This window comes from Pongo pygmaeus, chromosome 4 (assembly GCF_028885625.2).
Source record: "Pongo pygmaeus isolate AG05252 chromosome 4, NHGRI_mPonPyg2-v2.0_pri, whole genome shotgun sequence".
In the NCBI taxonomy this organism is placed as follows: Eukaryota; Metazoa; Chordata; class Mammalia; order Primates; family Hominidae; genus Pongo; species Pongo pygmaeus.
The window spans coordinates 131076465-131102077 of NC_072377.2; the positions used below are offsets into that span (position 1 = coordinate 131076465).

At 42.1% G+C, this 25613-nt stretch overlaps 2 protein-coding genes and 1 pseudogene across 2 annotated transcripts in view; 2 read left to right on the forward strand and 1 right to left on the reverse strand.

The window, feature by feature from the left end:
* The window catches only part of PHAX (phosphorylated adaptor for RNA export), a 31821-nt gene extending 16445 nt beyond the window's left edge, over positions 1–15376 (forward strand). The window contains exons 5-6 of the mRNA XM_054488247.2: positions 5293–5376; positions 13001–15376. Of these exons, the coding sequence (XP_054344222.2) occupies positions 5293–5376; positions 13001–13270 (354 nt within the window). The 3' untranslated portion in view covers positions 13271–15376. The remainder of the gene's footprint in view (positions 1–5292; positions 5377–13000) is intronic.
* Positions 15377–16146: 770 nt separating this feature from the next.
* LOC129037001 (large ribosomal subunit protein P1-like) lies at positions 16147–16494 on the reverse strand (annotated as a pseudogene).
* Positions 16495–19760: 3266 nt separating this feature from the next.
* On the forward strand, positions 19761–24354 carry SPMIP10 (sperm microtubule inner protein 10). The gene is made up of 3 exons (XM_054489574.2): positions 19761–19918; positions 20640–20748; positions 24108–24354. Exons 1-3 carry the CDS (start codon positions 19833–19835, stop codon positions 24315–24317), a joined length of 405 nt encoding a protein of 134 aa, XP_054345549.1. The 5' UTR covers positions 19761–19832; the 3' UTR covers positions 24318–24354.
* The last annotated feature ends 1259 nt before the right edge of the window (positions 24355–25613 follow it).

The following is a 25613-nucleotide window of genomic DNA, read 5'->3' on the forward strand; positions in this document are numbered from 1 at the left end:
GAGGTGAAGCAATGAATACTGCAGGAAGAATAGACCAAGCAGAAGTAACAGCTATTGTAGAAGTGAAGGGTGCCCAGCAAGGCCAGAACTAGCGTGAAGTGAGCAGTTTACTTGCTTTAGGTTCAAAATTTGAGAGTGCCTTCAAAACTCAATAATCAAAATAAATAATATTTGAATGTACCAGTTTCAAACATCAAAATTAATGCAAAAAATCCATAATGGACAAAATTTTAAAGACAGGCTCTTACCCTGTACTTGGCAAGACTGCCCTCTCCACCCTAATCTCTACCTAGTTCCTGTCTCAACAAGGGGCCAATGTGGCAGGAGCAGAGTGCATGAGAGAGTGAGTAGGATATGAGGTCAGAGAGATAATTGGGCCAGGTCTAGTGGGAACTTGTTTGCCATCTTAAGGAATTTTCCTTTTACTTTAAATGAAATAGCCCATAGAGGGTTTTGAACAGATAAGAAATGCATTTCCTAGGCCGGGCGTGGTGGCTCACACCTGTAATCCCACCACTTTGGGAGGCCGAGGCGGGCGGATCACCTGAGGTCAGGAGTTCGAGACCAGCCTAACTAATGTGGAGAAACTCCATCTCTATTAAAAATACATAAAAATTAGCCAGGTATGGTGGTGTATGCCTGTAATCCCAGCTACTCAGGAGGCTGAGGCAGGACAATCACTTGAACCCGGGAGTTGGAGGTTGCCATGAGCCGAGATTGTGCCATTGGACTCCAGCCTGGGCAACAAGAGCGAAACTCAGTCTCAAAAAAGAAAAAAGAAAAAGAAATGCGTTTCCTTTCAGCTGCTGTTTTGAGAATAGACTGAATTGGGGAATAAGATTAGAAGCAGGAAAAGCCATTCCAATGGGTCTGACCAGCATGGTAGCAATGGGGTGAAGGAAAAGTGGTCAGATTCTGGGTATATGTGGAAGATACAGCCAACAGAATTTCCTAATGGATTAGATGGAGGATGTAAGAAAAGGAAGAGTCAAAGATGACTCCAAGGTTTTTAGCCAGTTTGAAGAGCAATATCCAAAAATTCACATTGGCTTCAAAGTCTCAAAAGTCTATTTAACATGAACATGGAAGGGTATATATAATGGATTGTTTAATGAAAAGACACAGATTACAAACCAGTTGGCCAGGCGCAGTGCCTCATGCCTGTAATCCCAGCACTTTGGGAGGCTGAGACGGGCATATCACCTGAGGTCAGACGTTCGAGACCAGCCTGTCCAACATGGTGAAACCCCGTCTCTACTAAAAATACAAAAATTAGCCGGGTGTGGTGGCACGTGCCTGTAATCACAGGTACTCGGGAGGCTGAGGCAGGAGAATTGCTTGAACCAGGGAGGTGGAGGTTGCAGTGAGCAGAGATTGTGCCACTGCACTCCAGCCTGGGCAACAAGAACATGACTCTGTCTCAAAAATAAATAAACCAATTTATATGACAGAATCCCATTTGGGGTTGGAGTTACAAATATATGTGGCATATAAAAAAGTAAAAAGATGTCCAGGTGTGGTGGCTCATACCTGTAATCCTGAGACCAGCCTGGGTGACATGGTGAAACCTAATCTCTACCAAAAAAATACAAAAATTAGCTGGATGTTGTGGCATGTGCTTGTAGTCCCAGCTACTTGGGAGGCTAAGGAGGTGGGAGGATCCCTTGAGCCCAGAAGGTCAAGCTGCAGTGAGGCATGATCATACCACCTCACTTCAGCCTGGGTGAAGAGCCAGACTGTGTCAAAAAAAAGTAAAAAGATTGTATGTGTCAAAATGTTACAATGATTACCTATGGTTAGTGGGATTATGGGTGGTTTTTTTTCTTTTCTTTTTCTTTCTTTTTTTTTTTTTCCTTTTTGATACAGGGTCTCACTCCGTCATCCAGGCTGGAATACGGTGGCACAATCACAGGTCACTGGAGCCTCAACCTCCCTGGCTCAAGCAGTCCTTCCACTTCAGTTTCCCAAGTAGCTGGGACTATAGGCTTGAGCCACAATGCCCAGCTAATTTTTGTATTTTTTGTAGAGACAGGGTTTCACCATGTTGCCCAGGCTGGTCTCAAACTCCTGGGCGCTCAAGCAATCCATCTGCCTCTAGGATTACAGGTGTGAGCCATTGTACCCCGCCTATTTTTTCTTTTAACTGCATGTTTTTGCTACTTTTTCTGCAATTAACTTATATGTGAGACAGAGTCTTGCTCTGTCACCCAGGGTGGAGTGCAGTGTTGCCATCTCAGGTCACTGCAACCTCTGCCTCCCAGATTCAAACAATTCTCCTGCCCTCAGCCTTCTGAGTAACTGGGATTACAGGCACATCCCACCATGTCCAGCTAATTTTGTATTTTTAGTAGAAACAGGGTTTCACCCTGTTGGCCAGGCTGGTCTCAAACTCCTGACCTCAAGTGATCCACCCGTCTCGGCCTCCCAAAGTGCTGGGATTATACCCAACACCCAACCCTTGAGTCACCGCACCTGGCCACAAGTGTGTATATATACCTATTTCCTTATTTTTAAAAATTCAGTTATTTGAATAGGCAACCAGTTCACATGGTAAAACAAGAAAGAGTATCAAGGGCTAAAGGGAGGAGGCTAAGGGAAATTCATGTGTACAGAGTTTCAGATTTGCAAGATGAAACAGTTTTGGAGATCTGTTTTATAACAGTGTAAATATACTTTACTACTGAACTGTACACTTAAAAATTGTGAAGATGATAAATTTTTTTTTGTCATGTGTTTATTATCACAATAAAAAATCAGAGTAAAAGAGTGTGTAGTGAGAGGCTACCCGACCACACCTATCCTTGAGCCACCCAGACTCCTCTCCAACACCCATTATTATTATTTTTTTGAGATGGAGTCTTGCTCTGTCGCCCAGGCAGGAGTGCAGTGGTGCGATCTCGGCTTACTGCAACCTCTGCCTCCCGGGTTCAAGCGATTCTCCTGCCTCAGCCTCCAAAGTAGCTGGGATTACAGGCACACACCACCACGCCCAGCTAATTTTTATATTTTTAGTAGAGACGAGGTTTCACCATGTTAGGCTGGTCTCGAACTCCTGACCTCATGATCTGCCCACTTTGGCCTCCCAATGTGCTGGGATTACAGGCGTGAGCCACCGTGCCCAGCCCTAACACACTTGTTTTTACACAAATGGTCATATACTATACACGCTATTTTATACCTTGCTTTTTTTTTTTTTAACTTAATTTATCTTAGAAATCTTATCAAGTATATAAAGAGAGCCCCCTCATTCTTTTTTGCAGTTGCTAGCATTCCAGTGAATGGTTATATCATAATTTATATGACTATGTGTATATACACATACATGCTCAGTTGATCCTCATTATTTGTAGATTTTATATTTTCAAATTTGCCTACTTGGTAAAAGTTATTCATAACCTCAAAATCAATACCAGTGGTGGTTTCACAGTCATTCACAGATGTGCAGTGTCTAGAAAGATTTGAGTTGTCCGACATGCATATGCTTAGCTGAGGTCAAACAAGGCAACATTGCTTTGTTTCAGCTTCCATACTATAAACAGGTGTTCTTTTCAAGGTCTATTTTAGTGCCATCTTTTTCACATTCTGTGCTTTTTTTTTTTTTTTTTGCCCCTCTGGGGATTTTACTGTATAAAATGGCCCCTCCAAGGGTAGTGCTGTAGTGCCAACTAGTGTTTCTAAGTGCAAGAAGACTGTGACATGCGTTAGAGAGAAAATATGGTTAGATAAGCATCGTTTAGGCATGAGTTATAGGCTGTTGGCCACTAATTCAATGTTAATAAATCAACAATATGTTTTCAATAAGGTGTCTTGAAACCAAGATACATACAAGGTTATATACTGATCTGTTGACAAAAGTGTTGTCTATCAGAGGCTTTCAGGAACCTAACCCTGTATTTTTCAGAAGGAATGTTTCAATATTTGCTTATTCAATGTTTGCAGCAACTTTATAAAACATGACTACCGTGACTGTTGAGAAGCCACTGTATGTGTGTATGTATATCTGATTTATTATATATATTTAAATCTTTGATCCCTTGGTACAAGACATGAGGTGTGAATCCAAAGTAATATTTTCCATGGTGGCTACCCAGTAGGTCAACCACCAGCTTTTTTTTTTTGCAATAGAGGTTTGCATGAGACTTCGTCTCAAAAAAAAAAAAATGAAATGGAGGTTTGCTCTTGTCGTCCAGGCTAGAGTACAATGTCACAGTCTCGGTTCACTGCAACCTCCACCTCCCGGGTTCAAGTGATTCTCCTGCCTTAGCCTCCCAAGTAGCTGGGATTACAGATATGTGCTACCATGCCCAGCTAATTTTTGATAGAGAGAGAGTTTCACCATGTTGTTGACCAGGCTGGTCTCGAATTCCTGACCTTAGGTGATCCACCCGCCTCGGCCTCCAAAGTGCTGGGATTACAGGCGTGAGCCACTGCGCCCAGCCTCAAATGCCAATTCTTGAATAATACATTTATCTTCTCCAATTTAAGATAGTATCTATATCATAGACTAAATACCTATATATATTTGGCTTTTTTTTCTGGGTTTTCTATTTTGCTTCACTGATCGTTCTAGTTTTATTTTGGAACCATACTGTTTTAATTATTTAGAGTTTATGATGTGTTTTAACATCTAATAGAATATTCATGGTGGGCGCGGTGGCTCACACCTGTAATCCTAGCACTTTGTGAGGCCGAGGCGGGCAGATCACCTAAGGTCAGGAGTTTGAGACCAGGCTGGCCAACATGGTGAAACCCCGTTTCTACTAAAAATACAAAAATTCGCCGGGCGTGGTGGGGAGTGCCTATAATCCCAGCTACTCAGGAGGCTGAGGCAGGAGAAACGCTTGAACCCTGGGGGGCAGAGGCTACAGTGAGCCGAGATCGCGCCACTTCACTCCAGCCTGAGCGAAAGAGTGAAACTCCGTCTCAAAAAAAAAAAAGAAAGAATATTCACTGACTTAGCCAGGTGGCAGATTAAAACAGAAAATCCAGTCATTTGTTAGGTCATTTGAGCTGAGTGGCCTATTTCTCTTTGTTACCATATAGATTTTTTAAATCATGGAATTTCAGAATTAAAAAAGACCAAATATCTTTGGCCTTCATTTTATAGATGAAGAAACTGAAACTCATATTTCGGTAATTTACTCATGTTACCTATTTTGTAAGAGTCAGAATCAGGACTGAACTTCAGATCTGGTATTTCTTCTATCCCCTTAATTGTGTCTCTGTTAAAAGATGCCTTGACCATTTATGGGAATAGTATATGCAGTTTAACTTTTCTGTTCCTTTTTGTAGAATGGTAGTCGAAGAAGAACACCAGGTGGAGTTTTTCTGAATCTCTTGAAAAACACTCCTAGTATCAGCGAGGAACAAATTAAGGTAATGATAATGTCCTCACCTCTTAAGCGCCATCATAATTTGACTTCTACTCACCCTCTAGCTTCATTTTCTATGGATATGCATTACCTGCTCTGCCTTCAGTGGACTGATTTTGTTATTGTCTTATTCTAAGTAACATTTATGCCTTTTATTTTATTTATTTTTTTTTGAGGCGGAGTCTCACTCTGTCATCCAGGCTGGAGTGTAGTGGCATGATCTCAGCTCACTGCAACCTCCGCCTCCCGGGTTCAAGTGATTCTGGTGCTTCAGCCTCCCAAGTAGCTGGGATTACAGGCACATGCCACCATGCCTGGCTGATTTTTGTACTTTTAGTAGAGACAGGGTTTCACCGTATTGGCCAGGCTGGTCTCAAACTCCTGACCTCAAGCAATCTGCCCATCTCAGGCCCCCCAAAGTGCTGGGATTACAGGCGTGAGCCAGTGCTCCCAGCCAGCCTTTTATTTTTTGTAGAGATGGCGTCTCGCTGTGTTTCCCAGGCTGGTCTTGTACGTCTCGGCTCAAGCAATCCTCCTGCCCCAATCTCCCAAAGTGCTGCAATTACAGGCATGAACCATTCTTTCTTTACCTATACACTTTTTATTTGTTTCTCTATTTCTTTCTTTCTTTCTTTTTTCCCCTTGAGACAGGGTCTAAGGATCTGGCTCTGTTGCCCAGGCTGGAGTGCAGTGGCGCAATTTCTGTTCACTACAGCCTCTGCCTCCTGGGCTCAAGTGGTCCTCCCACCTCTGCCTCCTGGGCTTAAGTGGTCCTCCCACCTCAGCCTCCAGAGTAACTGGGAGTACAGGCATGTGCCATTACACCCAGCTAATTTTTGTATTTTTTGTAGAGATGTTGCCCAGGCTGGTCTGGAACTCTGGGCTGTAGTGATCCACCCACCCCAGCCTCCCAGAATGTTGGGATTATAGGCATGAGCCACCACGCCTGGCCTATACAGTCTTTTCCTGTTCCATGTGGAAATAAATAACAAGCATCAGATGCTTAGTTCCAATTATTTGAACAAGCATAAGGGCAGGCAGTGAGTCCGGAGTGAGTGTACAGTTAACACTTCAGCTTGGTGCCATCCCCCACCAAAAAAAAATACCAAAAAAGTATCTCCCAGTAATGACAATACCCTACATAACCACAAGACCCATTATCACTCCTAAGAGAAATAAAAACAATTTCATAGTATTCAATATCTAGACCTTATTCCGGTTTCCTAATTTGTCCCAAGAATATATTTTATATACTTTCCCCCTAAGCAGGATACAGTCTAGGTTTCCATATTCCATTTGTTATATCTCCTCCTGTATTATATATTTTTAATTATTTAATTTTTTTTTTTTAATTTTTGGAAACAAAGTCTTTTTTTAAAAACTGCTTTTTTTTTTTTTTTTGAGATGGAGTCTTGCTCTGTCGCCAGGCTGGAGTGCAGTGGCGTGATCTCGGCAACCTCTGCCTCCCGGGTTCAAGCAATTCCCCTGCCTCAGCCTCCCGAGTAGCTGGGATTACAGGCTTGCGCCACCACGCCCAGCTAATTTTTTGTATTTTAGTAGAGACGGGGTTTCACCATGTTAACCAGGATGGTCTCGATCTCCTGACCTCGTGATCCACCTGCCTTGGCCTCCCAGAGTGCTGGGATTACAGGCATGAGCCACCACGCCCAGCCGGAGACAAAAGTCTTACTCTGTTGCCCCAGCTGGAGTGCATCATCACGGCTCACTGCAGTCTTGATCTCCCTGGTCTTAGATGACCCTCAGCCTCCCAAGTAGCTGGGACAACAGACATGCACCACTATGGCCAGCTAATTTTTGTGTTTTTTGTAGAGATGGAGTTTCTCCATGTTGGCCAGGCTGGTCTCCAACTCCTGGGCTCAAGCAGTCCTCCCACCTTGGCCTCCAAAAGTGCTGGAATTACAGGTGTTAGCCACCTCGCCTGGCCCTCCTTTATTCTTTTTAACCCCACATTTTCCTTCATGATTTAGACCTCTTGAAGAGTTAAAGATGGTTAGGTCAGGCGTGGTGGCTCATGTCTGTAATTCCAGCATTTTGGGAGGCCGAGGTGGGCAGATCAGTTGAGTTCAGGAGTTCAAGACCAGCCTGGCCAGCATGGTGAAACCCTGACCCTACTCAAAATACAAAAATTAACCAGGCATGGTGGCGGGCGCCTGTAATCCCTGCTACTCGGGAGGCTGACGCAGGAGAATTGCTTGAACCTGGGAGGTGGACGTCGCAGTGAGCCGAGATCACACCACTGTACTCCAGCCTGGGTGACAGAGCGAGACTCTGTCTTTAAAAAAAAAAAAAAAAGTTACACGTGGTTATCTTACAGAATATTAGGTTACCTTATTACATTTTGGTGATTGTCTCCTTGTGGCTTTCATTCATTCTTCTGTCTCCAGTATTATAAACTAGAAGGTGTAGACTCTTTAGTATTTTAAATCATGTTTGTGTTACTGGGAATATCTTTTACGGACATTCTTCTACAGTATGGGTTTTTCAAAACTTAAAATATGTTATCTTTTTATTTGTTAATCCGAGAACGTGATTTGCACTTAGCATTTATTCAAATACTAAAGATTGAGAACTAAACTCTTGCATAGGAAAGAGGTGGTGCACATCTAACACAGCTGTTATATTTGAGTAGCCGCGCATTTTCCTTATGATAACAATGGTGATAAAGGTAATAGGAATGTGTCTTTTAGCCATACTGACTGTAATGCTAATGATGACAGATAAAGCAACTTACCTTGAGCTGGTCCAGGTAATTGCATTTTGCATCTGCTCAGTGTTCTTTTTCCTTAAGTTTTCTGGCTGTTCACTTAACAGTCATTTTAATAGAGTCTGCTATATTGACATTCCTATAGGAAATGTTACTGTTACTGTAAATCTAAGATATCTAGTAACTTTTTTCATTTCATTGTAACAACTGTTTCAGTAACAAGATTTGTAACAATGTAAGTTTCCTTAGGAACACAACTGTTGAGTGGTAGCAAAGATTATACTCTCATATTCTCTCCCCTCACCCAAAATAATTATTGACAAAAAGTATGTACTTAAAAGATACCTTCTAAGTAACTAAACCTTGGACAAATAATATTCTCAGGCAGGAGAGAAGAAATACTGTAACATTTATTGATTTCCTCCCACTGGACCAAAGATTAATATTATGTAACTTAATCTTCACCACATTGTATCACCATGGATGTTACTTTGTTATGCAAATGAAGAATAATTTGTTATGCAAATGAAGAAAATCATATGCCTGAGATCACACAGACCACTCTGACTCCAAACCCATGTTGGAGTTAACTTTCACTGTATTATGTCTTTGTAATTCAGTTATTCCAGCTTATTTAGGGAAAGGATTTTAATACTAGAAAGTTTTTATGTTAAACTACCAGAAACTTTGCATTATAATAACAAAAAATAGAAACATTTGGAATATCTAATAATAGGGACATGTTGACTTACAAGGACATTCTTTTGTTTGTTTTTTTGAGACGGAGTCTCGCTCTGTCCCCTAGGCTGAAGTGCAGTGGCACGATCTTGGCTCACTGCATCCTCCGCCTCCCAAGTTCAAGCAGTTCTCTCACCTCAGCCTCTCGAGTAGCTGGGATTACAGGCATACCACCACACCCGGCTAATTTTTGTGTTTTTAGTAGAGACGTTTTCACCATGTTGTCTGGGCTTGTCCCAAACTACTGACTTCAGGTGATCCACCCTCCTCCGCCTCCCAAAGTGCTGGAATTACAGGAGTGAGCCACCGCACCTGGCCAAAAAATTCTTTTTAAAAAGAGACGGTTTCACTCTGTCACCCAGGTCTCACAGTATGTTGCTTAGGCTGGTCTTGAACTCTGGGGCTCAAATGATGTTCATGCCTTGGCCTCTCAAAGTGCTGGGATTACAGGTGTGAGCCACTGTACCTGGCAGTTTTGTTTTGTTTTGAAGAGGTAGGTCTCCTGCTATCACTCAGGCAGGAGTCCAATGGCACTATCACAGCTCACTGTAGCCTCAAACTCCAGGGCTCAAGTGACCCTCTTGCCTCAGCCTCCTGAGTAGCTGGGACTATAGGCACATGCCATCACTCTCAGCTTATTTTTTAAATATTTTGTAGAGACAGGGTCTTCCTATATTGCCCAGTCTAGTCTCAAACTCCTGGCCTTAAGCAATCCTCCTGCCTGGGCCTCCCAAAGTCCTGGGATTACAGGTGTGAGCCCCCATGCCTGACCAATAAAATTTTATTGTAGATCATTTATTTCAGATGCCACCCAAATGATGATGTTATAATTATTCTTTTAATTGCTATATTGCTAACAGTCACCATATGTAGAACTTAGAAGCCAGAACTTGACTGAGTGAGTTTGTTTTCCTGTTTTAAAATTCCATTTGGGTACATGACCTCACAATTAAGTTTTTAAAAAAAAAAAATACAAAGTTTTCTGAAGGAAAAAAGCAATAGTTAAAATTTTATTTGCTTTGTTCAAAGAAAAAAAAAGCTCAGCTAAAACACTGGAGTTAGATCCTTAACTTGGAGAGTTAAGTATATGTAGATATGGATGTGAGGGGGGATATTTTCCCTCAAATTACCTGCCTGTATTTGTGATAAAGATATTCACAACATGTTGCAACAACATTTTGGGGACCATTTCCCACTTTGTTCTATTAAATTCATAACGCATGGGAATGAAATTGGTTTTTATTTTGTTTATTGTTTATTTTTTAAATTTTTGAGATGGAGTCTCCTAGCTCTGTTGCCCAGACTGGAGTGCAGTGGCGAGATCTCGGCTCATCCCGGGTTCAAGCGATTCTCCTGCCTCACTCTCCCAAGTAGCTGGGATTACAGGTGCCCGCCACCATGCCTGGCTGATTTTTGTGTTTTGTTTGTTTGTTTTTTGAGATGGAGTCTTGCTCTATCGCCAGGCTGGAGTGCAGTGGCGCACTCTCAGCTCAGTGCAACCTCTGCCTCCCGGGTTCAGGCGATTCCCCTGCCTCAGCCTCCCAAGTAGCTGCGATTATAGGCTCGCACCACCATGCCCAGCTAATTTTTTGTATTTTACTAGAGATGGGGTTTCACCATGTTGGCCAGGATGGTCTCGATCTCCTGACCTCGTGATCCGCCAGCCTTGGCCTCCCAAAGTGCTGGGATTACAGGCGAGAGCCAGCACACCCAACCTAATTTTTGTTTTTTTTGTTTTTTTTGTTTTTTTAGTAGAGATGGAGTTTTACCATATTGGCCAGGCTGGTCTCGAACTCGTGACCTCAAGTGATCTGACCACCTCGGCCTCCTGAAATGCTAGGATTACAAGCATGCGCTACCGCGCCTGGCCAAAGTTTCTTTTTATATTTTATTTATTTTTATTTTTTTTTTGAGACGGAGTCTTGCTCTGTCACCCAGGCTGGAGTGCAGTGGCACAATCTCAGCTCACTGCAAGCTCTGCCTCCCGGGTTCACGCCATTCTCCTGCCTCAGCCTCCCAAGTTGCTGGGACTACAGGCGCCCGCCACCATGCCTGGCTAATTTTTTGTATTTTTAGTAGAGGCGGGGTTTCACCATGTTAGCCAGCATGGTCTCGATCTCCTGACCTCGTGATCCGCCGGCCTCGGCCTCCCAAAGTGCTGGGATTACAGGCGTGAGCCACCGCGACCGGCCCAAAGTTTCTTTTTAATAAGGCTTGCCATATTTGGAGAGAAAAGGGCAGTTGTGTAAAATTTACTCAGTGTTACCAAGCATTATACTACTTAGAATTCTTAGCAAGATGCTTGGATATGCTTCCATATAAAATGAAAATGCTTCTACTGTGGCTTCTTCATATTCTTTGAATTAAAGGTAAGTGAACTCTTGGGAAAAATTGCAAATCATCACACTTTTGTGAAGGCAGTATAATAGATTTTAAGAACATTGGGCCGGGCACGGTGGCTTACCCCTGCAATCCCAGCACTTTGGGAGGCCGAGGCAGGTGGATCACTTGAGGCCAGGAGTTGGAGACCAGCCTGGGCAGCATGGAGAAACCCCATCTCTACTAAAAATACAAAATATAGTTGGGTGTGGTAGCTCACGCCTGTAGTTCCAGCTACTCAGGAGGCCAAGGCATGAGAATTGCTTGAACCCTGGAAGCGGAGATTGCAGTGAGCCGAGATCAGACCACTACCGTCCAGCCTGGGTGACAGAGCCAGACTCTGTCTCAAAAAAAAAGAAGAAAAACAATAAGAATGTAGGAGAAATCAGCAGCTACTTGGGATGCTGAGGCAAGAGGATTGCTTTAGTCCAGGAATTCGAGGCTGCGGTGAGGCATAATTATACCACTGCACTCCAGCTTGGGTGACAGCGAGGCCCCATCTCTATCAAAGACTTTTAAAAAGGAGAATATTAGAGAAATCATATGTGAGTTCAGACTTCATACCTTCACATGTTAGCCCTGTAATCTTGTGCCTCATTTTCCACATCTGAAAACAAGGATAGTATAACTACCTCATAAGGCTTTTGTGAGGATGAAATGAGTTAATGTGTGTGTAAAGTCCTTAGCAAAATGCCTGGTACGTAAAAGTACTCACTTGATAACTGGTAGCAAGCCTCATTATCTTCTGAATTTACCTTTGTCTTTTCTCACATATGTACCCTCCTTCTCCCTCCTCAGTTCCTCCTCTTTAGCAAATACTTTTCTTATTTATCTTCATCAAAACACTCATTCTGAAGTTTTCCTTTACCTCTTCATTTCAAAGATTTTTACACCTTCCTCTTAATTCTGTGTGCTGCTTGTAACTATTTAGCATAAATTTTAGGAGAGAGTCTCCTTCATCCCACCATCTTCCATAGTGCTTTTTATAAACAAGAAGGGATTGGGATTTGTATTCTTTAAGAATATAATAGGGACTGGCTTGGCTTGAGCTTTTTGGAATCCCTGCCCAGGAGATAATAGGATCCCAGAAGTGTGTCCTACCTACACTAGCTTCTTTTTTAAACCTTTGAACCGTCTCTGTTTTAGTACAGGTTGACAATCCCTAATCTGAAAATCCAAAATGCTCCAAAACTTTTTGTTTTGGTTTGGTGGTTTGTTTTGTTTTGTTTTGTTTTTGAGACACAGTTTCACTCTGCTGCCCATGCTGGAGTGCAGTGGCGCAATCTCAGCTCACTGCAACCTCTGTCTCCTGGGTTCAAATGATCCTCCTGCCTCAGCCTCCCTAGTAGCTGAGACTACAGGTGTGTGCCACCACGGCCGGCTACTTTTTGTATTTTTAGTAGAGACCGGGTTTCACCATGTTGGCCAGGCTGGTCTGCAACTCCTGACCTCAAGTGAACCACCCACCTCTGCCTCCCAAAGTGCTGGGATTATAGGCGTGAGTCACCATGCCCAGCCTTCATTTAGGAAATTTTTAACTGTAGAGATGATACGTTATGGTAGAATAAGCATGGGCCCTAAACCTAACACTAGGCTGGGTTTAAATCAGTTTCAATCTTGCAGTGAGTACTTACTTAATATCTTGAACTCCATCTTAATAATGAGCCTAATAATATTTGTTTATTTTTTGTAAGAAATGGAGATAATGATTTTAAAGGGACAGTCACGGAATAAACCTTTAATAACGTGGTAGTTCTTGTTTACTAACATTGTTCCTTTATTACAGGACATTTTCTACATTGAAAACCAAAAGGAGTATGAAAATAAAAAAGCTGCTAGGAAGAGGAGAACACAAGTGTTGGGAAAAAAGATGAAACAAGCTATTAAAAGTCTAAATTTTCAAGAAGATGATGATACATCACGAGAAACTTTTGCAAGTGACACAAATGAGGCCTTGGCCTCTCTTGATGAGTCACAGGAAGGACATGCAGAGGCCAAGTTGGATGCAGAGGAAGCCATTGAAGTTGATCATTCTCATGATTTGGACATCTTTTAAGTACATTTTCAACAGTTTGAGGACTAAGCCTTTCTAAAATAACATTGTAATAAACCATTTTTACTGAGATTGCAACATTTTGCACTGATAAACATGAGAATCTGGAGGAAAGACAATTGTTTTCTTATTTAAAATATGTGCGGAAAGGAATGCAGTTGATAGAACATTTAAAGATATCTCATATCTGACAAAATACTTAGAGTATATAACACAGGATTTAATTTCTCAATCTGTTGCATGTGCTAATTATGAGTATTACTAGTTGATAATCAGTTTTGTCTATGTCATAACATACTATTTGAAAGTTTGTTTGCTTTTTCAAGTTTATCTTTGCAGTGAATTATGCTTTGGCTTTAAAACATTCCACTAAAATCATAATGGGACATATAAATTATTAAGCTGTTAGAAATGCATTCAAATTTGTTTTTTCTGTGTTCTAAGAACTCAGGCAATCTTAAGGATAAAAACTAACATTGGCCAGGCACGGTGGCTCACGCCTGTAATCCCAACACTTTGGGAGACTGAGGCGGGCGGATCACTTGAGGTCAGAGGTTTGAGACCAGCCAGGCCAACATGGTGAAACTTCGTCTCTACTAAAAATACAAAAACTAGCCAGGTGTGGTTCTCCATGCCTGTAATCGCAGCTACTCGGGAGGCTGAGGCAGGAGAATCACCTGAACCCGGGAGGCAAAGTTTGCAGTGAGCTGAGATCGTACCACTGTACTCCAGCCTGGGCGACAGAGCAAGACTCCGTCTCAAAAAAAAAAAAAAAAAAAAAATACAGTTAAGAGGTGTATACTGATGATTCTTCCCACTCATTTGTTTGTCCAGAAGTAAATAAATGTCAGAAGTTTTCCAAGTAACTATTTGTTCTTTTTGGGGTTTTTTTAGTTAGAGTCTTGATCTGTCACCCAGGCTGGAGTACAGTGGCAGGATCTCAGCTTATTGCAGCTTCCATCTCCCAGGTTCAAGCGATCATGTGCCTAAGCCTCCTGAGTAGCTGGGATCACAGGTGTGTACCACCACGCCCAGCTGATTTTTGTATTTTTAGTAAAGACTTTTGCCATGTTGTCCAGGCTGGTCTCGAACTCCTGGCCTCAAATGATCTGCCCACCTCTGCCTCCCAAAGTGCTGGGATCACAGGCATGAGCCACCGCACCCAGCCTTATTCTGCTTAAATTTAACGTGTTTTTTGACTTCTTAATTAACTTGGTCATATACTAAATGTGATCTACTCCTGTGGATTACCACATGCATTAAAAAAATTTTCAAGCTGGGCATAGTGGTGCACACCTGCAATCCCAACACTTTGGGAGGCCAAGAGAGGAAGATTGCTTGAGCCCAGGAGTTCGAGACCAATCGATGCAACGTAGTGAGACCCTGTCTAATTTAAAAAAGAAAAAGAAAAAAACATTCCCAGTGGCAGCCCGCCTAAGACTGTCTTACCTTATGTTAAGGAAGTCAGGTATTTAAAATGTTACATATGCCAGCGCAGTGGCTCATGTGTGTAATCCCAGCAATTTGGGAGGCTGAGACAGGTAGATCATTTGAGGTCAGGAGTTCAGAACCAACCTGGCCTACATGGTGAAACCCCGTCTCAACTAAAAATACAAGAAATTAGCCGGGCATGATGGTGCATGCCTGTAATCCCAGCTATTTGGGAGGCCGAGGCAGGAGAATCACTTGAACCCAGGAGGCAGAGGTTGCAGTGAATCGAGATTGTGCCACTGCACTCCAGCCTGGGCAACAGAGCAAGACTTTGTCTCAAAAATAATAATAAAATGTTACATGTGCATGAAGTTTTAAATTACTCATTTTTATTAATGAAGAAAATAAAGGTAGTTTAGACATTCCAAGAGTTAACTATAGTTTACAAAAATATATTAAGCAAAAATATGCTTGATATATTAAGCAGAAATTTTGTATATTAAGCAAAAATGTAAAATTCAGCAATTATAAACTGTTCCTTACAGACAATGTACTTGAAGTCTTTTGGTAGTTCTGAGAATGTGGTCATTGAAGTTGGATCTAAGAGGAAAGTGGTTATTGGTTCCTTTTTATTTATAAAGGATGCAAAAATAAAATTAGATTTTTGGCAGTCCTTAATGAGCTTCAAGTGATTATATTTTTAAATCTTGAATGTTTTTTCATAAAATTGCTATAACCAAGAAAAATATTTTTAAAAGGTAATTGGATATTGACCCTAAGACAATTTATGGGAGGTGATTTTAGAAATAGTACATTAAGAAAGATCATTATTCTGAATACTTAAATGCCACATATTAATGTAAATATTGCCAATTTTTCTATCAAAAGTTATGCCTTTTAAAGGGCATTGATGCCTGAAGCTACTTTATCTTCATCAAGATTGTTTCTTCCCCCACACCTTCCTGGTTTTTTAGCAATAGTTTTTTTTTTCTCTTTTTTTTTTTTTGAGACGGAGTTTTCACTTTTGTTGCCCAGGCTGGAGTACAATGGCGCCATCTCAGCTCACTGCAACCTCCGCCTCCTGGGTTCAAGCGATTCTCCTGCCTCAGCCTCCCAAGTGGCTGGGATTACAAGCACACGCCACCACACCCAGCTAATTTTTTTGTATTTTTAGTAGAGACAGGGTTTTACCATGTTGGCCAGGCTGGTCTCAAACTCCTGACCTCAGGTGATCCACCTGCCTCAGCCTCCCAAAGTGTTGGGATTACAGGCATGAGCTACCACGCCCAGCCAATAGTTATTTTCTTTAACATTTGGAAACCACTCAGATTTCTGGCTTGTGTTGCATCCTACTGCCATACAGAAAGCAGTGTTTCAATTTTTAAGGTTATTTATTTCTTTTTTTCAAAGTTTAGGTTTTTATTGAATATGCTATAAAAGAGGTTTAGTCAAAAAGACCAAAGCCCCATGTCCTTATCAGACTCCTCGGATTCTTTCTTTGCTTCCACTTAACTGAAGCAGCAGCAGTGGAGGGGGTAGGATCTCCAGCTGCTGCAAGTCCACCAGCCCTTACATTGCAGATAGGGTTCCCAATGCTGACATTGGCTAGGGCCTTTGCAAACATGCCAGGCCAGAAAGGTTCAACATTTACACCAGCTGCTTTGATGAGGGCATTGATTTTATTATGCAGAATGAGGGCCGAGTAGATGTAGGTGAGCTCGGAGAGGGAGGCCATGGCACGGGTGTGTGTGGGGCTGGCGCTGCTGGGTGAGGTGCTAATCGCCGGATGAAGTGAGGCTCTCACCCAATGTGGCCTTAGCTTCCTTGGAATGACCAAGCACCTTGGCAGCAGCTGAGGAAAGGGCAGTTTTTAAGGTTCTTTAAAAATTTATTGGCCCGGCATGGTGGCTCATACCTGTAATTCTAACACTGGGAGGCCAAGGCAGGTGGATTGCCTGAGCTCAGGAGTTCAAGACCAGCCGGGGCAACACGGTAAAACCCTGTCTATACTAAAATACAAAATATCAGCTGGGCATGGCAGCGTGTGCCTGTGGTCCCAGCTACTCGAGAGCCTGAGGCAGGAGAATTGCTTGAACCTGGGAGGTGGAGGTTGCAGTGAACGAACATCATGCCACTGCACTCCAGACTGAGCACAGAGCTAGACTCCGTCTCCAAAAATAAAATAAAAAATTATCTAAGATGACTCTGAACCTTTCTGGCTATCCAAATCAAGATGTGCAAACTGTTCTTAGGTATGTATTCTTTTAGTTTATGCTCTCATCAAACCAGCATATCTTGCAGTAATTCTTCCTGCTTAGCCTAATATTAATATTTTTCCTACTTGCCAGTGGGTAGGACTTATAACCCTCCACCTCTCTGTTTTAGTAGTTTAAGCATTTATCCTCACTAGTAACCTTTCTTTATTAAAATCAGTTTTCATAACCTAAAATATTCTGCAATATGACAAATCTTAGAGATAAAATAGGCTGGATTGGTTTGAGTTTAAACAAATTGGATTTACACTCTTGAGCTGCATGTAATAGATGGTGAAACATAAATGGGACACGTATCAGTTGTGCAGTATATAGTGATGTTGAGCACTTTTTCATTACTTGACCTTTGCATGCATTCTTTTGAGAAATGTCTACTAAGATCTTTTACCTTTCGAGACAGGGTCTCGCTGTGTTGCCTGGGCTGGGAGTGCAGTGGCACAGTCATGGTTCACTGCAGCCTCGACCTTCCAGGCTCAAGCGATCTTCCTGCCTGAGGATCCATCATGCCTAGCACCACACTGGTCTCGAATTCCTGGGCTCAAGCAATCCTCCTGCCTCAGCCTCCCAAAGTGCTGGTATTATAGGCATGAGCCACCACACCCAGTAATTTTACCCATTTTTAAATCAGATTGGTCATTTTTCACTGTTCTTTATATAGTCTGGTTTTTAACCCCTTGTCAGATATATATTTTGCAGATGTTTTGTCCCATTCCGTAGGTTGTCTCTTCACTCTTGTTTCCTTTGCTGTACAAAAGCCTGTCAGTTTGATGTAATCCCATGTGTTTATTTTTGCTTTTGTTGGCCTGTTTTGCTGAGGTCTTATTTTAAAAATCCTTGGGCCAGGCAAAGTGACTTACACCTGTAATCCCAGCACTTTGGGAGGCTTGGGTGGGTGAATCACATAAGCATAGGAGTTCAAGACCAGCCTGGGCAACATGGCAAAACCCCATCTCTACAAAAAATTAAAAAATTAGGTTGGGCGCAGTGGCTCACTCCTGTAATTCCAGCACTTTGGGAGGCCAAGGCGGTCAGATCATGAGGTCAGGAGATCAAGACCATCCTGGCCCACATGGTGAAACGCTGTCTCTACTAAAAATACAAAAATTAGCTGGGCGTTGTGGCACGTGCCTGTAATCCCAGCTACTCAGGAGGCTGAGGCAGGAGAATCGCTTGAACCAGGGAGTCGGAAGATGCAGTGAGCTGCGATTGCACCACTGCACTCCAGCCTGGTGACAGAGCAAGACTCTGTCTAAAAAAAAAAAAAAAAAAATTAAAAAATTAGGCAAGCATGGTAGTGCACACCTGTGGTCCCAGCTACTAGGGCGGCTGGGGTGGGAAGATCACCTGGGCCCACGATTGATTGAGGTTGAGGCTGCAGTGAGCCGTGATTGCGCCACTGCACTCAACCTTGAGTGACAGAGTGAGAACCTCCCTGTCTCAAAAAAAAAAAAAAAAAAAAAAAAAAAACCTTGCCCAGTCCAATGTTGTAGAGTATTTCCGTATATTTTCTAGTAGTTTTGTAGTTTCAAGTTACATTTAATCCTAATCCATTCTGAGCTGATTTTTGTGTATGGTGACAGGTAGGGGTCTAGTCTCATTCTTCTTCATGGGGATGTTCAGTTTCCCCAGCACTGTTTATTGACGAGACTGTCTTTTCCCTCGTGTGTGTTCTTGGCACCTTTGTTGAAAATCAGTTGACTGTAGATGGCATGCGCAATATATAAAGAGGAAAATCAGCCATGGACCAATAGAGAATGTTAATTTGAAGTGATTATTTTTTAATTACTGAATAATTGTTCAGTTCAACTTATTTTTAGTATGTGTCAAATTTGTATTGTCACAAACATCTTCATTTTTAATTGCTCATTATAAGAATGATGTTTTACTCAAAAAGGAATTTGTTTTATTTTGTTTTGTTTTGTCTCATTTTTTGGAGACAAGGTATTGCTTTGTTGCCCCGACTGGAGTGCCGTGGTGCAATCACAGCTCACTGCAGCTTCAACCTCCTGGGTTCAGGTGATCCTCCTGCCTCAGCCTTTCAAATAGCTGGGACGACAAGTACACGTGACCACGTCCAGCTTATTTATTTATTTTTTTTTTTGAGATGGAGTCTTGCTCTGTCACCCAGGCTGGAGTGGAGTGGCATCATCCCTGTTCACCGTAACCTCCGCCTGGATTCAAGCAATTCTCCTGCCTCAGCTTCCCAAGTAGCTGGGATTACAGGCTCACACCACGATGCCTGGCTAATTTTTGTGTTTTTAGTAAAGAAGGTGTTTTACCATGTTGGCCAGGCTGGTCTTGAACTCCTGACCTCAAGTGATCCACCTGCCTTGGACTCCCAAACTGCTGGGATTACAGGCATGAGCCACTACACTCGGCCAAATTTTTTTATTTTTTGTAGAGACCGGAATTTACTATGTTGCCCAGGCTGGTCTCAAATTCCTGGGCTCAAGTGATCCTCCTGCCACATCCTCCCAAAGTGCTAGGATTACAGGCATGAGCCACTGTGCCAGGCCAGAAGGGGGATTTTTTTAAAAACCCTGAAAATAGCTCTGAGCTGGACACTTTTTTTTGATTTAGAGTCTCACCCTGTCACCCAGGTTGGAGTGCAGTGGCGCAATCTCGGCTCACTGCAACCTCTGCCTCCTGGGTTCAAGTGATTCTCCTGCCTCAGCCTCCTGAGTAGCTGGGATTACAGGTGCCCACCACCACACCTGTGAGCTGGACACTCTTAACTGCTACTGTAACTGCTGAGAGTTACTATGGAGTTAGCATTGTTACATCAGAGCAGCGTTGTCATCATAATTAGACTAGTGAGTTGGTGAAGTTTTAGATGAGAATTCCATCCATTGCTGTCAGGAATGGCTTCAGGGAAAGATACTTGTCCTACTTTGCCTAAACTCACTAACAACTGCTCTGATGAGAGTCTCTACAAATCTGCTAATAAGTAAGGACTTATGGGGTTCTGGGGTTTTTTGTTTGCTTGTTTTGCAACCTGGGAGCTACATAGATGAGGTCAATAACTTTGTGTTCCCCTTTGGCGTCTATATAGAAAGCTTTATGTTCCAGAGGGAAATATGTGTGCAGGGAAAGCAAGTCTGACCTGAGTGTAGAGCATACATAAATTCAGAAACCGGTATAGTTTCTGTTTTTTGTGGCTGGCCAGACATTTCCTTTAGGCAGTGGGTAGCCCTGAGGCAAATCCAAGTGCCTTGCCTTTTCCCTTAAAGTCAAGTTAAAATGGGCCGGGCGCAGTGGCTCATGGCTGTAATGTCAACAGTTTGAGAGGCCAAGGCGGGTGGATCACTTGAGGTCAGGAATTCGAGACCAGCCTGACCAACATGGCAAAACCCCGGCTGTGCAGGGTGATGCACTCCATCTTATTAAAAAAAAGAAAAAAAAAAGTCAGATTAAAATGGACATTGTGGGCAAATTATAAAGGACAGCATGCAGTTAGAGTTACAGATACCTGGCCCTGGCTTGATCTTGGTGATACGTGGGTACTTAAATGGTTATCTTTTAGCTGAGTGTCAACGGCACAGCCGTCTGTCCTGCAGCAGCAGGGGACCAAACATGAATGCACAACTGCCTCCAGTCCCTGGAATGATACTAAAATGATTGTATTTGGCTCACAAGATATCTTTTCTTCTTGCTTTCCTAATCATCAGGTATGAAGAGATTCATTTGCCACGATTTTCATTAAAGCAAGGGATGATCCCAAGACGTTATGTTATGCCTTGGAAAGAAAACATGATATTCAGGAATGTGAATCTGAAGGTATTTCCCCATAAGCACACATAAGAAAAAAAAAAAAAAAACATTAAGCCGGATGCGGTGACTTGTGCCAATAATCCTAGCACTTTGGGAGACCGAGGTGGGTGGATCACTTGAGGTCAGGAGTTCGAGACCAGTCTAGCCAACTGGCAAAACCCCATCTCTACTAAAAATATGAAAATTAGCTGTGTGTGGTGGTGGGCACTTGTAATCCCAGCTACTCGGGAAGCTTAGGCATGAGAATCTCTCGAACCCTAGAGGCAGAGGTTGCAGTGAGCCGAGATTGCGCCACTGCAATCTAGCCTGGGCAACAGAGCAATACTCTGTCTCTAAATAAATAAATAAATAATATTATATATATAATTTAGTATATCTGTGATAGACGTGCATAACTATACAAAAACTATTTTGATGTACTGTCATATAAACTTGCAAACAAATGTTAAATAGTAATATCTGTTTAAATAACCTAATTATACACTGAAGAATTTCAGAAACTCTGCATCATGCTATCTTGCAGTTGTTAAACTCATCATCGGAAGATGCCATTAATATTAAAGTTACACTACAAAGCATATATTTTTTAGGTTATACTGCATATTCAGATAGAGAGGCATGGGAATATTTTGGCTAGTTTACACATGATTTACCCTTTTAATGCTCCTGTTCAGTCAGCAGTTTTATTTATTTATTCCTTTTTTTCTTTTTGGAGACAGGATTTCGCTCTGTCGTCCAGGCTGGAGTGCAGTGGCGTGATCACAGCTCACTGCAGCCTCAATCTGCTGAGCTCAATTGATCCTCCTGCCTCAGCCTCCCAAGTAGCTGGGATTACAGGTGCACATCACCACACCTTGCCAGCTTTTTATTTTTAGTAGAGATGGGGTCTCACTATGTCTTCCAGTTTGGTCTTGAACTCCTGAGCTCAAGCAATCCTACTGTCTCGGCCTTCCAAAATTCTAGGATTACAGGAGTTAGCCAACACACCGGGCCTACTTTATTTATTTATTTAGAGACAGGATCTCACTCTGTCACCCAGACAGGAGCGCAATGAAGCAATCATGGCTCACTGTAGCTGCAGCAACCTCTTGGGCTCAGGTGATCCTCCCACCTCAGCCTCCTGAGCAGCTGGGACTACAGGCACATGCCACCATGCCCGGAGAGTTTTGGTATTTTTTGTAGAAATGGGATCTCTACTATGTGGTCCAGGCTTGTCTCCTGGGCCCAAGCGATCCTCCTGCCTCAGCCTCCCAAAGTGCTAGGATTACAGGCATGAACCACTGTACCCGGCTCCAGTCAGTAGTTTTATAACAGCAGGAAAACTACTATAGGTAAAATGCTGCAGCCACTGTAGAAGATAGTGAAACCATTCTTCAAAAAATTAAACATAGAATTACCATATGATTCAGCAATTCCACTTCTAGGTATATGCTCAAAATAATTGAAAGCAGGGATTTCAACAGGCTTGTTTTAAAACATTTTCTGGCTGGCGTGGTGGCTCATGCCTGTGATCCTAGCACTTTGGGAGGCTGAGGCGGGCAGATAACCTGAGTTCAGGAGTTCAAGACCAGCCTGGCCAACATGGTGAAACCCCATCTCTACTAAAAATACAAAAATTAGCCGGGCATGGTGGCACATGCCTGTAATCCCAGCTACTTGGGAGGCTGAGGCAGGAGAATCACTTGAATCCGGGAGACAGATTGCAGCAAGCCAGATCACGCCATTGCACTCCAGCCTGGGCAACAGAGCGAGACTCCATCTCAAACAAATAAATAAATAAATAAATAAATGTTTACTCAGACTTACTACAGTCTTAATATTAGTCTGCATTTCATGTAATTTAGTGGCATATCAAGGTCATTTTCAATGCCCTAAGTAGCTTCAGCATGGTGGCAGTACTGACTTTTTCATTTATGAGAATTATAGGTTGTAAACTTTATAAGTTGAAACCAGTAAAGAAAAACTTTGTTTTTCTTGACCTTACTTTTAGAGCTATAATTCAGCATCATTTTTCAGAGCTATTTTACTTTTGCAATTTAGTTGACAGTGTTCCTACCAATGAAACTTAAATAAGTGAATTAAGTAAAGTTAATGTGCCCACGCTGAGTAAACGCTAGTAAATGCTAAGTTATGCTTTCCTTCCTTTTATTTATCCTCACCATTTTTCCATTAGGAGTTAAAAAACTGCATCTAACAACATTAAAAAATATAGCACACAAACTAGGTGCAGTGGCTTATGCCTCTAATCTTAGCGTGTTGGGAGGCTGAGACGGGGATGGTTTGAGGCCAGGAGTTTAAGACCAGCCAGAGCAACATAGCGAGATCCTGTCTATTAAAAAAAAAATTATCCCGGCATTGTGGTGTGTGCTGTAGTCCCAGCTACTTGGGAGGCTGAGGCAGGAGGATTGCTTGAGCCTAGGCGTTCCAGGCTGCAGTGAGCTATGATTGCACCACTGCACTCCAGCCTGGGTGACAGACTGAGGCCCTGTCTGTGAAATATATATATATATATATATATATATATATATATATGAGAAACACAGCATACCAGAGTTGGGGCTGCATACCAAGAACAGACCAGAATGCTATTTGGCAATATTGAAGAATCAGAAGTAGATGTGTATTTAAGTTAATAACTTCAAACAGTTGTTATTTATTTATTCAACAGTCATAACAGCATCATCATACTTTAAACCTTTTTGATACTTAGTAGTTGGCAAAGCTTTTTCATTCACATATATTTTATTTGCTACTCAAAGAATTCTTTAATATTCCCATTTTATATTTGAAAAAACTGAGTCTTCTGGGAGTAAATGACTTGAAAAGGTCACATTAAGTAGTGAAGCTAAAGTTCAACAATCTGCCTCCAAATATATCACATTTATAGTCTGCATGACTCTTTCTGGTAGTCAGATCACACTGACCCACAAAGCATTGCTTTTAGAAAAGGGATGTTCCTCTGTTCAGCAGAGCTTCCTTCTCAACAAGGATAGTTAGAAAAACTACTGGGAAACTTCCATCTTTTTTGGAGAGGGGATGGGGTCTCACTCTGTTGCCCAGGCTGAAGTGCAGGGGTGTGATCATAGCTCACTGCAGCCTTGATTTCCCAGGATCAAGGGATTCTCTTGCCTCAGCCTCACAGACACCTGCAACGACACCCACCTAATTTTTTATTTTTTGTATAGATGGGGTCTTGCTCTGTTGCCCAGGCTGGTCTCAAACTCCTGAGCTCAAGCAATCTTCCTGTCTTGGCCTCCCAAAATGCTGGGATTACAGGCATGAGCCACGGCTCCTGGTGAAACTTCCTTCTTAATCTAACAAGAAAATGATGTTTGATGTGATACACAGATTTTCTTTTCTCTTAGCAAGCAGAAGTGTGTGGGATCCACACTGGCCCTTTAGAAGACTCGCTGTTTTTGAATCACAGTGAAAGGCTTTGCCATGGGGAAGATCGGAAAGCTGTCTTCCAAAAAGGCCAACCAGAAATAAAAATTGCAGATATGCCTTTGCATTCGCCTCTCTCCAGATACCAAAGCACTGTGATTGCCCATGGCTTCAGGAGGCGACTAGTCTGATGAAAGAAGAATAAAATAATAAAGTGTTTCAATCCTTGCTCTCTTACTGTCTCTGATAAATGTTTAAGTTTGTTGTAAATTTGTATTTCACCTGCAAGTTCAATTTGTTTAAAGGTCTTAAGTCAGTTGTATAATTTATAGATTATACAAGCTTTAGCAAGGAAACAGACTCTGAGATAATCTGAGATGAAGTGGAGGAAGAAGGAAAACTGCCTTGCTGACATTCATTTCACGCTAACTACATAAGAATCAGCAGACCAGTCCAGTTCCACTGCCTAACCTTACCATATTCCTCTACCTTTCTCTCCTCCTCACTATATCTTTATTATTCATCCTCTTTGATCTTCAATGTCAGATAAACCAAACTGAAATAGAGTTGCAAGATGTTTAATTAATTAATTTATTTATTTTTGAGACAGAGTCTCGCTCTGTTGCCCAGTGGCTCACTGCAACTTCTGCATCCCAAGTAGCTGGGACTATAGGTGCATGCCAGCATGCCTGGCTAATTTTTTATTTTTTGTAGAGATGGGGTTTCATCATGTTCCCCAGGCCAGTCTCAAACTCCTGAGCTCAAGTGATCCACCCACCTAAACCTCCCAAAGTGCTGGGATTACAGGTGTGAGCCACCACACCTAGCAGGATTTGGAAATATTTTTGCTGCTTGCTGATTCCACCTAACCTCCTCTTTTCTGACGCACGCCTCCAACACACATATATCTAAGATTCTGGATACTGGTAATTAATCACCATGGTAATTAGAAGTGTTTAGCAGACAACTCTTTGATGCATCAAACAATTTTAGTGAGAGAGATGTATTTTCTGTATTGGTTTAGAGTATACAAGTGCCAATTTCCTACAGCAAATGATTTATTCACATAATTTGGCTACATAACAACTACCATATGTAAAGTAGTACAGCCGCTGTAGAAGACAGCCTGGCAGTTCCTCAAAAAATTAAACATAGAATTACCATATGATTCAGCAATTCCACTTCTCAGAATATACTCAAAAGAATTGACACCAAGAACGTGAACAGATATTTGTACACCAGTGTTCATAGCAGCATTATTCACAATAGCAAAAATGTGGAAACAACCCAAATGTTCATCACCTGATGAATGGATAAACAAAATGTGGTATACACATACAATGGAATATTATTTACCCACACAAAGGAATGATATTCTGATACATGCTACAACATGGAGGAACATTGAAAACCTCATACTAAATGGAACAACCCAGACACAAAAGAATAAATATTGTGTGGAATCCTCTTATGTGAGATCCTAAAAT